Source organism: Hypanus sabinus, chromosome X1 (assembly GCF_030144855.1).
Source record: "Hypanus sabinus isolate sHypSab1 chromosome X1, sHypSab1.hap1, whole genome shotgun sequence".
NCBI lineage: Eukaryota > Metazoa > Chordata > Chondrichthyes > Myliobatiformes > Dasyatidae > Hypanus > Hypanus sabinus.
The window spans coordinates 48112842-48127010 of record NC_082738.1 but is presented as its reverse complement, the minus strand read 5'-3'; the positions used below and the strand labels follow the sequence as shown (position 1 = coordinate 48127010).

At 39.8% G+C, this 14169-nt stretch overlaps 1 protein-coding gene across 1 annotated transcript in view; it reads left to right on the top strand.

The window, feature by feature from the left end:
- The window catches only part of LOC132384921 (acyl-CoA-binding domain-containing protein 5-like), a 90499-nt gene extending 78212 nt beyond the window's left edge, over nucleotides 1–12287 (top strand). The window contains exons 10-12 of the mRNA XM_059956560.1: nucleotides 1328–1378; nucleotides 8142–8261; nucleotides 11913–12287. Coding sequence (XP_059812543.1) covers nucleotides 1328–1378; nucleotides 8142–8252 — 162 coding nt within the window. The 3' untranslated portion in view covers nucleotides 8253–8261; nucleotides 11913–12287. The remainder of the gene's footprint in view (nucleotides 1–1327; nucleotides 1379–8141; nucleotides 8262–11912) is intronic.
- Nucleotides 12288–14169: the final 1882 nt, after the last annotated feature.

Below are 14169 nucleotides of genomic sequence, written 5' to 3'. Positions count from 1 at the left end.
ACTTGAAGAACTGTAATTGCACCCATAGGATTGGGGATGTGAGACTGCAAATGCTGAAATCTGGAGCAAAAAAAATGAGCTGCTGGAGGAATTCAGGTCAGTCAGCAAATGGGCGGTTGAAGTTTTGGGTCGAGACTTTTCATCTGTGCTGAAAGAGTAGAGAGGGGATAGCAACTAATAAGAGGTGATTGGGAGGGCTGGCGCAAGAGCTGGCAAGTGATCAGTGGATCCAGGTGAGGAGGGTTGTTTGGCAGATGGAGTTGGGGGGGTGGGGAGAGGGAAGAATGGAGATTGTGACAGAAGCTGGGTGGCAATAGGTGGAGGCAACAAGGGCTGCAGATAATGGAGTCTGATCAGAAGGGAAGGTGAAGAGGAACAAAATAAGGGAGGGATGGTGGGCAGATAGGAACATTGGGGAGAGGGGTCCCAGTGAGAGGAGTATGTGGGTGATGGGCAGATGGAGGATGTGGGGGAGAGGGTGGAAATACATATATTTTGCTAGATAAAAGGAGGGGGACAGCAGGTGATCTGAAATTGGATTAGATCCACCTTTCTTCTAACAAAGAGGCCCATTATGCCCTAACCAGCCCCCAGTGAAGCCGTTTTATTCTACTTTTCCTCTGTAGCCCTGCAACCTGTTTTCTCTCAACTCTTCTTTGAGGCTTTTGCCATTTATTTGCACTATAAGGGGTAGTTTTAGCCATTTAACTTACCATTTAACTCTGTGACAGGAAATCAAAGCATCATTTAATTATGTTATGTAACATCGCCATACCATATTAGACTCTTGTTTATTCATGATTTAATGATATTCAAAGTAAGAATCGATAATCGTTGATTCCCTTTAAATTTAATATTGTTTTCTACTGACAGCAATCTTGGCCAAACCTTCAATGAAGTAAATACAATTCTGATAAAATAATCTAGACCGTAAGAAATCTTCATTAATAACTGGCATCTATTAATAATCAGTAAGAACTGTTGAGAAACAGGTAGAAAAGTTTAATGTTTTCTTGCAATGGTATGCGGCCTTGAAAATTTATTCTTTTTTGGGATATTTCAGCTATAAATTCTCACTAAGTAGCAAAAGCCAGGAACTCTGGAATAGATATGTAATTGTTCATTGAGAGTTTCATTCACACAAATATGTTTACACGATAGTCCCTGCATGAGCATATTATTGAGTTTAATGAAAACAAGCCTTGTAACACAATTTTTACACGTAGACTGATTTCTTTTGCATACTTGCTTCTTGCTTGGCTAACAATGGAAGTCTACTGAAGTATGATATCAACTTTTATATATATATATTGTTTTCTTATTACAGATGGATACAGCTGAGTTACAGCCTCCATGCTTGAAAATGACTGGGCTTAAGGTGAATAATGTTATTCAAGTATCTTTTTAATAATCTCCTGCATGTATTCTTTATTCTTAGATCCATTTATTGTAATATTGGCCAGCTGGTGGCGCAATGGCATCAGCACCGGACTCTGGAGCAAAGGCTCCCGAGTTCGAATCCAAGTCGGGCCACCCCCGAGCACGCTTTCCATCTGTGCCGGGTTGAGCGTTGAGCTAGCCACTTGGCCTCGTAAAAAAACAAGGGTCGAGTCAGGAACGTTCATATCGTGACCTGGTTAATCCAAAAGGAGACCAATCCTGACACCACGCGCCAGACAAGAATGGCTGACTGTCTGGTGTGACACGCTAAAATAAATTGTAATATTACAAAAAAATACTAAACCCAATTGTAATAGTAGAAGAATATTTCTTCCAATCCCATGACACAAAAAGAAAACCACTGCCAATTCCAAGATAGCAGAACACTTACAATCCAGAGATGCTGAAGTAAAATCACTTCCAGTCGCATGATACAGGTGGACACTACTTTTATCACCTAAAATGAGGGAGAAACTACTTCCAATCCACCCAATGTGCATCAGCACCAGTCTTCAACTTGAGACAAATAAGCTAACCAGTTGATGTCTCTTGCCCACACAGAACTACTGAGAATTATGTCTGATGGTCTCAAAATTATACAGAGAGCAAATGGTCAAAGCTAAGGATACAATGTATGCAGCGACGGGCCAGCAGGGGAGGAGCTAGAATAGTGCCATGAAAACTATTCCCTTTAACCTTCCATGAGTTCACTTTATATTCATGCTAATACATTTTTTTCCTGAAGTATATATACATTTTTGTACCAAGCACCCTATAAAACATCTTGTCAAATTAAATTCACAATTCGACGTATCCTCTATTAAAAAGCATTGAAATAACTAATTTAAATTGTGAATTCTGGAAGACCAGTAGGTCTAAAATTGGTTTATTTTTCTATTCTTTCTTGAAATGAGATATATTTGTTCCAGCTTCCATCAATAATGTCTAGACCATCTCATTTGCCACGAGAGAGATATGTTACAACAGCTGAAGGGATCCATTCTTTCTTCTGAACTAAATATTTTGTATCTTTAAAGTGAGAACCAGAAGTTAGGGGCATTTTATTGGCTCTGTAGAAATTTTCTGCAAATACACTGCATTTTTTTTAATATTAGAACCTAATTTGTGTAATACAGATATATTATCTTCTCCGGAGGGTCCCTACTGACTTGGGTGTCTTCAACACTCATGAAATTTTGATTTAAAACTTATTGATGCAATGCCTTTTCACCATCTCAGAAATGTTTTAGAGCACTCCATATACAACAAATCATTACTGAATTGGAATGACTGGTGTGAGTCTGCCTTAATAATATGCATGTAACTGCAACTACAGTTTCATACATCCTTCAAGTCTTATTTTATGAAGGCAGTCTAATAATCCAATCATGTTGACATTAAAGCTATTCCCCTATGGCAATTGAATTTGTTTTTTAACAATATTATATATATATCCTGCCGATGAAAGCTGAAGTTATTGCACAGAAAATAGAATTTCAGTTTTAGTGATGAGTTAGTGAACTGCAAGCATCAGGAATCAACTGGACAATTTAATTGAAGCATCCCAACACTTCACCCTGTTTTCCCAAATACAATTATTTAAAAATTTGAGCCATGCCACATAGGCATTTAATTTTTCCCTGTTTTGAATTTTCAGTTTACATTTATATTTTACATAAATATAGTTCAAATTATTGTAATCTACCTGTGTGTGAATCTGAAGCAGATATTTTTCAATATTAAGTAACTTATGACATGATTATACTAGCACTTTTTTTCAATTTAGTGAGGAAGAAGAATTGAGTTTGGTGCAATATTATATTTGCATTGTGTAACATTAACCTGCTTCTCTCCCCAGTGCAGATTGTCCATCAGCCCTGAATGTGAGCAGCACACTTTTCACCACGCCTGCCATACTCATTGACACTGTCAGTGTTTCTGTCTCCACCTTCACCAACACTCACCTTCTCTACTACCTGCGCCTGCTCAGGAAAACAGATCCTTACTCAAAAAGCAGGCTCATTTTCAATCTGCCAATTTTCATATGTGTTGTCCTCCCAAATTTATTCCATTTTGCTTACAACCAGAAAATCTCAGCATTAAATATTATGAAAAACACCTTTGGAGATTCTGCCTATTATATATTATTTCTCCATAGTTTTTCCACAAAGCTTTGTTCCGCTGTTTCTCTTATCTGGCATTGCCCATTGGCAAAGTCATGGGAGCAGTTTTCACATTTTCTTTAATGATTTCTACAAGTTCTTTATCTCTTTTGACTATTTGGTTACTTTCATTTATTTCAACCTTAAGTTTGAAATTGTTGATAATTTCTTCTGTTTCAACATTAGAACAAAAAGTATAGACCATAGTATACAGTTAGTGATCTCAGAATGTCATAAGCCACCTTACAAACAATGAATAGACTGGCAGGAGGCAAAGATTGGGAATAAAGGGAGCCTTTTCTGGTTGTAAAATCAGTAGATGTTGTTTACTTGGTTTTCAGAAGGCCTTTGACAAGTGCTGCACATGAAGTTGCTAAACAGGATAAGAACCCATGGTATTACAGGAAACATACTAGCATGGATAGAATATTGGCTGACTGAGAGAAGGCAGAGTGGGATAAAGGGAACCTTTTCTGGTTGGCTATTGATGACTAGTGGAGGTCTACAGAGGTCGATGTTGGAACTGCCTCTTTTCACATTACATGTCAAGGATTTGGCCAAGTTTGCAGATGATTCAAAGAGAGATGGAGGGGCAGGTAGTGCTGAGGAAGCAGGGCATCTGCAGAGGGTCTAAACAGACTGGAAGAATGGGCAAAGAAGTGACAGATGGGTTACAGTGCAGGGAAGTGTATGGTAAGTGTATGGAAGTGTATGGTATGCACTTTGGCAGAAGGAATAAAGGCACAGACTGTTTTCTAAATAGGGGGCAAATTCAGAAATCAAAGTTGCAAAGGGACTTGGGAGTCCTTGTGCAGGATCCCCTAAAGGTTAACTTGCAGATTGAGTTGGTAAGAAAGCATTCAGAATATAAAAGCAAGCATGTAATTATGAGGCTTTATAAGGCATTATTCAGATGATACTTGGAGTACTGTGAGCAGTTTTAGAAACATAGAAAGCTTACAATACAATACAGGCCCCTTGACCCACAAAGCTTACCTTACCTGAGAAATTACCTAGGGTTACCGATAGCCCTGTTTTTCTGAGCTCCATGTACCTGTCCAGGAGTCTCTTAAAAGACCCTATCATATCTGCCTCCACCACCATCGCCAGCAGCCCATTCCATGTACTCACCACTATCTGCATAAAGAACTTACTCCTGGTATCTTCTCTGTACCTACTTCCAAGCACCTTAAAACTATGTCCTCTCGTGCTAGCCATTTCAGCCCTGGGGAAAAGCCTCTGACTATCCACACGATCAATGCCTCTCATTATCTTGTACACCTCTATCAGGTCACCTCTCATCCGCCGTCACTCCAAGGAGAAGAGGCCGAGTTCACTCACCCTATTCTCATAAGGCATGCTCCTCAATCCAGGCAACATCCTTGTAAATCTCCTCTGCACACTTTCTATGGTTTCCACATCCTTCCTGTAGTGAGGCGACCAGAACTGAGTACAGTGCTCCAAGTGGGGTCTGACCAGGGTCCTGTATAGCTGCAACATTACCTCTCGGCTCCTAAAGTCAATCCCACAATTGATGAAGGCCAATGCACCATATGGTTTCTTAACCACAGAGCTTTAAGCGTCCTACGGACTTGGACTCTAAGATCCCTCTGACCCTCCACACTGCCAAGAGTCTTACCATTAATACTATAATCTGCTATCATACCAAAATGAACCACCTCACACTTATCTAGGCTGAACTCCATCTGGGTCCCTTATCTAAGAAAGGATGTGCTACATTGAAGAGGATCCAGAGGGGGTTCATAAGTGATCCCAGAAATGAAAGGGTTAACAAATAAGGAGTGTTTGATGCTCTGGGCCGGTACTTGCTAGAGTTTAGAATATTGTTGAGGGAATCTCATTGAAATCTATCAAATATTGAAAGGCCTAGACAGAGAGAACATGGGTAGTGGTAGAGCCTAGGACCAGAGGGCACAGTCTAAAACTACAAGGACATCTCCTTCGTACAAAGAAGAATTTTTTTTTTAGCTTGAGGGTGGTGAATCTGTGGAATTCATTGCTACAGACAGTTATGGAGGCCAAGTCATTGGGTGTATTTAAAGCGGAGGTTGATCGGTTTTTGAATGTAAGGATGTCAATGGCTACAGGGAGAAGGCAGGAGAATGGGGTTGAGAAGGATAATAACCACATTAGAATGATGGAACAGACTTGATGAACTGAATGGCTTAATTCTGTTTCTATGTCTTACGGAAATGCTTTTGTAGCACTGAAAATGTTCTAATGAGAAAAACATCCAATGTGTACACAATCAGCGATATGATCATGACCTGGTCATATGTTTTAATAATATTGGTTGAGTGGTAAATATTGGCAAATATACCAGTTCCGTCACCACACCTCCATCCCCTTTCCTCTGCCCTGACCCTTCTTCAAAATATTGTAATGTCTTTTACCTAAGAGCATCTGACACAAATGACAAGGGTGCTGACTTCATCAATGTTGCACTGGGACATTAGCTTGGATTTGCGCTTTAAGCTCTGGAATGGGATTTGAACCTACAATCTTCCCCCTCAGAGGTGAAAGTGATACCAACAATGCCATGGCTGGCACAGCTGAAGATTATGGTTTCACTTCAAATCCATTGACTGTTCCCATCCATGGTCTACAATAAAGAGACTAAAATATTAATGCTTTGTTTGAACCTCAGTTAGATTTTAAATATCGCACCTTGTGTGTCGTCAAAACTGGTCATGCCATCTCTTCAATTTTTCAGTGACCATGGGAGCTGGACATTGCCTTTATTATGTCCAGATGTAATTACCATGTTTTTTTGTCTTTTGCATCTCATACAGAGATGTTCTTTGTAATCCAATATGCGATTTCAACATGTTAAAAAAAATTGCTAATGCATTACATCTTTTCCAGCCTCACATGGCTCATATACAGTGCCTTTAAAATGTATTCACCCCCCCCCCCCCGGAAGGTTTCATGTTTTATTGTTTTACAACATTGAATCACAGTGGATTTAATTTGGCTTTTTTGACACTGATCAACAGAAAAATACTCTTTTTGTGTCAACATGTAAACAAATTTCTACAAATTGGTCTAAATTTATTACAGTTATTAAATACAAATTAATTGATTGCATAATTACTCACCCCTTTCAAGTCAGTATATAATAGATTCACTGGCAGCAATTACAGCTTTGAGCCTGTGTGGATAGGTCTCTGTCAGCTTTGCACATCTGGATACTGCAATTTTCCCCCATTCTTCGATATAAAACTGCTCAAACTCTGTTGGATTGCATGAGAATCATGAGTGAACCCCCCTTTTAAACTCCAGTCACAAATTCTCATTTGGATTGAGGTCTGGACTCTGACTTGGCCACTCCAGGTCATTAACGTTGTTGTTTCTAAGCCATTCCTGTATAGTTTTGGCTTTATGCTTGGGGGTCATTGTCTTACTGGAAAACAACTCTTCTCCTAAGTCACAGTTCTCTTGCAGACTGCATCAGGCTTTCCTCCAGGATTCCCTGTATCTTGCTACATTCATTTTACCCTCTGCATTCAAAAGCCTTCCAGGGACTGCTGTAGTGAAGCATCCCCACAGTATGATGCAGCCACCACCAAGCTTCACGGTAGGGATGGTGTGTTTTTGCTGATGTGTGGTGTCTGGCATACACCAAACATAGCATTTAGTGAGGTGAATTTTTATTACTATCAATTGAAACACTTTGACTGCACACAGGTCTCCAAAAACAGATCATCCGTTTAACTAATTATGTGACCTCTAAAACCAATTGGTTGCACCAGTGATGATTTGGTGTGTCATATTAAAGGGGTGAATACTTATGCAATTAATTATTTTGTGTTTTATATTTGTAATTAATTCAGATCACTTTGTAGAGATCTATTTTCACTTTGACATGGAAGAGTCTTTTGCTTTTGATCAATGTCAAAAAAGGCCAAGTCAAATCCACTGTGATTCAATGTTGTAAAACAATAATACGAAAACTTGCAAGGATTGTGAATATTTTTTATAGGCACTGTAGATCGGACCACTGTGTGAGGTTTATTATACAATCATCAAATTGTATAATAAACAAAATTTCCAGCGTACCTGTAGATAATTTGAGCTTTTCTTGGTTGGGCAATCAAGAACTAGAAGGCATAGCTCTAGGGTGAGAGGGGAAACATTTAATTAGAACCTGAGGGGTAACTTTTTCACACAAAGGGTGGTATGTATACGGAATGAGGAGGTGGTTGAGGTGGGCATGACAACAACATTTAAAAGACATTTGGACAGTTGCATGGATTGCAGGGGTTTGCAGAGATATGAGTCAGGTGCAAGTGGGACTGATTCTGTAGGGCATCCTGGTCAACGTAGATAAATTGGGCTGAAGGTTGGTTTCCATGCTTTACAACTCTATAAGAGAAATGGGAAATTATGACAAGAGGTTATTTTTCTTTCAAACATGAGAGGCTGAGTGAAGACTTCACTTGATTGTAATTTCATGAGTTCTGTAATCATATGGTCAAAATTGTCTGTCACAGCTGATTAATTCTTTGCTCCTTTTAGAGAGCTTCCAGGTGGTTGTTCAATCCATCCAGACGGACCTTGATGTTTTTAGTTTTGTGGCCTTTTGTTGCTCAGTGGATAGTCCATGTACTTCGCAAGAGAAGGAGCTGAGGAATTGTGGTAAGTGTTTGTGTCCTGGAAGACTGCCTTTTGGGATCCAGCTGCCTAACATTCATTTGATCCATATGAGTGATTTCATGTTTTATACTCCGGGCTTATCCCTTTAAGAAGTATTTAGTTTTGGAATCGAATCCTTTGTCAGAAAGCATAGGGATGTCAGTGCTACATGTTAATATTATTCAAGCTCTGAGAACTAACTTGACGCTAAACAGCAGAAGAAAAGTTTTCTGGCATTCCCCTTTAATAATGCGGAAATATTCTGTAGATGGTTTGTTGTTTATGTTGTAGCTGTCAATCACCCTTGGCCATTATGAGGTCTTCAAGCTGTTGTTGCCAGGCGCTGGATCGCAGCCAAAGCCACGTCTTCATGATTTGACAGTTCCAAGTGGAAATAAATACAAAACCCAGAATTACTCAGCAAGGAAACTGGAGAGTGTTTCTAATCTAGGTAATACTTTGCAGTGGAACTGGACTCTCTTGTGTGTTTTGAAGGATTTCCAGATAGTTGTTTGGCCCTTTGGGATGGGTGTTAAGCCTAAGCAGCTGAGTTCTGTGAAATCAACCTCCCCCTCCACCAACCCGCACCCCCAGTTCCATCATGTGTCTGGAAAACTCTTGTCACAAATACAAAAAAACGGACTAGCTCAGCAAAGGTCACTTTGTGTGAAGTGAAAACTACGCCTGCTTTCTCTTTGTTGGTCTGTGCTACAATTTTTGTCCGAGCTCTTTATAAGTGGATTGATGTCCTTCCAGAGGTTATTTTAGAAGCAGATTCAACACAAGATGCAGGTATTTCTTCAAAGGAACTTCTGAGTTCTCACTGAGATACCGAGCAGAGATGTCAATAATGCTAAGGATACTTCTCGTTGCTGTCTGTGTATCCTCTGTTGTCATGATCTAACAACGCAGTTTGCAGTGATGGAAAGTTTATTAATCCAGAGTCCAACTCCATCTGGCTCAAAACATGCAATCCTTTCCTTTTTCTATTCCTTTACTTTGAATAAAATAGAATAATGTTATTATGAATCCAAATTATAAGGATGGATTTCATAGATGAGGTTTAGCTTCCATCATGGATAAAATTAAGGAGTGATCTATTTAAAATAGCTAAGGGAATCAATAAGATAGGCAGTAAATTTGAATGCTTACTAGTATTAATTTCCATGATGCATAAATGACTATTCCGTGAAATATGATTACAACCATTTTTGGGTCATTATATGCCACTCTAGAGAATTAAGACTATAAGACATGGGAGCAGAATTAGGCTATTCAGCCCATCATCTACTCTGCCAATTCCATCATGGCTGATTTATTATCCCTCTCAACCCCATTTTCCTGCCTTCTCCCTGTAATATTTGATGCCTTTACTAATCAAGAACCTATCAACCTCTGCTTTAAATATACCCAATGACTTGGCCTCCACGGGCGTCTGTAGCAATGAATTCCACAGATTTGCCGCCACCTGTCTAAGGAGATTACTTGTCATCTCTGTCCTAAACGAACGCCCTTGTATTTTTGAGGCTGTACCCTCAGGTTCAACACTAGCCAGGAATTACTCGGCTTGAAAAGGAATCAGAGTCAGGTTTATTATCACTGGCATGAGACGTGAAATTTGTTAACTTAGCGGCAGCAGTTCGATGCAATACATAATCTAGCAGAGAAAAAAAATTAAAATAATAATAATAAATAAACAAGTAAATCAATTACATATATTAAATAGATTTTAAAAACGTGCAAAAACAGAAATACTATATATTTTTTTAAAAAGTGAGGTAGTGTCCAAAGATTCAATGTCCATTTAGGAATGGAATGGCAGAGGGGAAGAAGCTGTTCCTGATTAGCTGAGTGTGTGCCTTCAGGCTTCTGTACCTCTTACCTGATGGCAACAGTGAGAAAAGGGCATGCCCTGGGTGCTGGAGGTCCTTAATAATGGACGCTGCCTTTCTGAGACACCACTCCTTGAAGATGTCCTGGGTACTTTGTAGGTTAGTGCCCAAGATGGAGCTGACTAGATTTACAAACTTCTGCAGCTTCTTTCGGTCTTGTGCAGTAGCCCCCCCATACCAGACAGTGATACAGCCTGTCAGAATGTTCTCCACCGTACAACTATAGAAGTTTTTGAGTGTATTTATTGACATGCCAAATCTCTTCAAACTCCTAATAAAGTATAGCTGCTGTCTTGCCATCTTTATAACTACATTGATATGCTGGGACCAGGTTAGATCCTCAGAGATCTTGACACCCAGGAACTTGAAGCTGCTCACTCTCTCCACTTCTGTTCTCTCTATGAGGATTGGTATGTGTTCCTTCATCTTACCCTTGCTGAAGTCCACAATCAGCTCTTTCATCTTACTGACGTTGAGTGCCAGGTTGTTGCTGCAGCACCACTCAACTAGTTGGCATATCCCACTCCTGTACGACCTCTCGTCACCACCTGAGATTCTACCAACAATGACCGTATCATCAGCAAATTTGTAGATGGTATTTGAGCTATGCCTAGGCACACAGTCATGGGTATAGAGAGAGTAGAGCAGTGGGTTAAGCACACACCCCTGAGGTGCACCAGTGTTGATCGTCAGTGAAGAGGATATGTTATCACCAATCGCACAGGTTGTGGTCTTCCGGTTAGGAAGTCGAGGATCCAATTACAGAGGGAGGTACAGAGGCCCAGGTTCTGCAACTTCTCAATCAGGATTGTGGGAATGATGGTATTAAATGCTGAGCTATAGTCGATGAACAGCATCCTGACATAGGTGTTTGTGTTGTCCAGGTGGTCTAAAGCTGTGTGGAGAGCCACTGATATTGCATCTGCCATTGACCTATTGTGGTGATAGGCAAATTGCAATGGGTCCAGGTCCTTGCTGAGGCAGGAGTTCAGTCTAGTCATGACCAACCTCTCAAAGCATTTCATCACTGTCGATGTGAGTGCTACGGCAATAGTCATTAAGATAGCCCACATTATTCTTCTTAGGTACTGGTATAATTGTTGCCTTTTTGAAGCAAGTGGGAACTTCTGCCCGTAGCAGTGAGAGGTTGAAAATGTTGTTGAATACTCCCGCTAGTTGGTTGGTTGGTTGGTTTTCAGAGTCTTACCAGGTACTCCATCGGGACCTTCTACCTTGCAAGGGTTCACTCTCTTTAACGACAGCCTAAAATCGGCCTCTGAGATGGAGATCACAGGGTCATCAGGTGCAGCAGGGATCTTCACAGCTGTAGTTGTGTTCTCCCTTTCAAAGCGTGCATAGAAGGCATTGAGTTCATCTGGTAGTGAAGCATTGCTGCCATTCATGCTATTGGGGGGGTTTTGCTTTGTAGGAAGTAATGTCTTGCAAGTCCTACCAGAGTTGCCGTGCATCTGATATCACCTCCAACCTCGTTCAAAATTGTCTCTTCACCCTTGAAATAGCCCTCCGCTATTGATGCGTTAGACAAGTATCTCATATTACCCTCATATAATGCTGTTTTTTGGTGTTGCTAATTCAAATTCAATTCTTTTGTCCAAACTCATCTGTAGTTGGGGGGTTATGTATGGAATTTCTGTAGTAATGTATTGCTAAATATTATATAGTTAATAGCTGTTCTCCAATACAGCTAAAATCTTGGTGGCCTAGGGATCTTATCACGCACGGCTCTTTTGATCTTTTGCAGGGACCATTTTCATTGATCCCAAGAAGGAATGAGTTTGCAAACATGCACTCAACAGCCTTGAAGAAAATAAGTAAACCTCTTAAAGGACAACACTAAGAGTTCACCTTTTTTGTATGGTAAGATGTAATATATTGACAATGAAGAAAATTGATCCCAAAGTCACTTTGGACTGGAGATTTTTTTTTCCAAAAAAAGAAATGCTAGGGGATAAGAAAAGTTTAACAACCATCTGCTTTTTAAATAAAAATAAAAAGTTAATAGTCTTAATGGCTGCATTTGCCCCTCAAACCCATACAGAAGAATTTTGTGAGATAATGTAGCATTTCTTTACTGGAAACAACATCAATGATAAAAATAAAGCAAGGTCGACCTTTACTTGTTGAAGCCCCCTGCATTATGGTTTATTGGAAAACTTGCTGAGCACGCAGAAATGTGGTAATGATAAAAAAAAAAGGAATTTGTGGATTTGTTGAAGAATCTCTATAATCCAAAGCCAAGCAAAATTGTGCAAAGATTTAAGTTTGATTCTCAAGAAACAGTGGCTGAATTTGTAGCTGAAATTGTCACAAAAGAGTAATTATGGCACGCTGTTAGATGCTTAACCTCAGGTTAGTGTGCAGAACCAACAATGCGGTGGTCATTATTAGAGTGAATATAAGCTCTGTGAACACAGTGGAATTATCAAATAAATATGTGCAGGACTTGAAAATGAGACCAGGTGTTCTGCATAACAGCACAGATTGAGGACAAACTCGAAAGCAAATTATGCTGAAGCAACTTGAACATCATTTTAAAATGGTAAATAAAAACTGTGGAGGAAACATACTATATCTGAATGCTGGATCAGGCAAGAAAAGGGTCATTTTTGTGCTTTAAAAAGACATTTGCTCAAGTTGAGCAAACAAAATTAATAAAGTAAATTCAAAAAGTTTGCTCAAAATTTCCAGTTTCCATTATTCTCACAACGTAAAGGAAATGAAGACTCTAATACAGATGTGTTTACAATATTTAATGAAGCAGAGGCATTTAACAAATGCAGAACCACTGATTGTTATCTTGGAAAAGAATGTTGGAGATATTTGAATTTTAAACTGTGTGGAGTGTAACACTGATGAAACAGACTGAATGAGCCATTGGGTGGCCTGAGGTCACAACATTTGAACTTAAAAAGGCACAGCTAATTCTGAAAACCTAAACAAGTGAATACATGGAAGTGATCAGAGTTGCTGACTTTGACGGCGAAATACCACGGACAAGTTAAAACATCACTACAAGTTGTTGTTACGATCTCAGGACCGAACGTTTTGGGAAGAGGCTTCTTGATCAAAATTTCCCTAGATGGGAGGTGTCCATGAGTGCAGCTGCAACATTACAGAAAGGGCTAGGGAGATGAACAGAGCTTTTCAAAGCTGAGCTGGGCACATTGAAGGGCACCCAAGCCAAAGCTCATGTTGATCCTGTCTCTCTACCATGTTCATCCAGACAAGGGCAGTGCCTGAACCAATGAAGCCAAAGTTAGGGACATAAATTGACAGGCTTCTCTGAGAGAAAAAGAACTGAATCTGTTGAATTTACTAAATAGTTACACCCATTGTGTCAGTGTTAAAACACAGTGAATCCATTAGGAATTGTACAGATTACAAGTTGACTATAAATCAAGTCCTGATCCTGGAATAGAAGAATTATTCTCAGTTTTTCCTGCAGGGCAGCAGTTAACTGAAATGGAAATGAGTCATGCATATCAACAGGCAGTTTTATATGAACAGTCCAAGAGGATTTTGACTATCATCACACACAAGGGCTTGTTCACAAATGGTTGACTACCCTACAGAGTTTCCTTTGCACTTGTTATCTTTCAAAGGACTATGGAGGAAGTGCAAGTGTTCCTGTATGCTTGAACGATATTCTGAGGAGGGAAATCTTGAGAGATGAACAGCTGCAGAATCTGATAGAAGTGTTGCGCAGATTAGAAAAGGTAGGGTTGTATCCAAAGACAAGTAAGTGTGCTTTTTTGGCGAATGGAGCACTGTATATGGGGCACACTGTGTGGACAGTTGAAGAGAAGGTCCAAGTCATTACCAATGCAGTTTCTCCAATTAGTGCAGCTAAGCTGAAGGCACGTGTGTGATTGCTGAATTATTATAATTAATTCTTGTCAAATCTGGCAATTGCTGCAAGAGGATGCGAAGTGGAAATAGACTGAAGCTCAAGAAAGATCTTCTGTGCATTCCAAGGTGCATGCTGTGCTGTTGTGCCA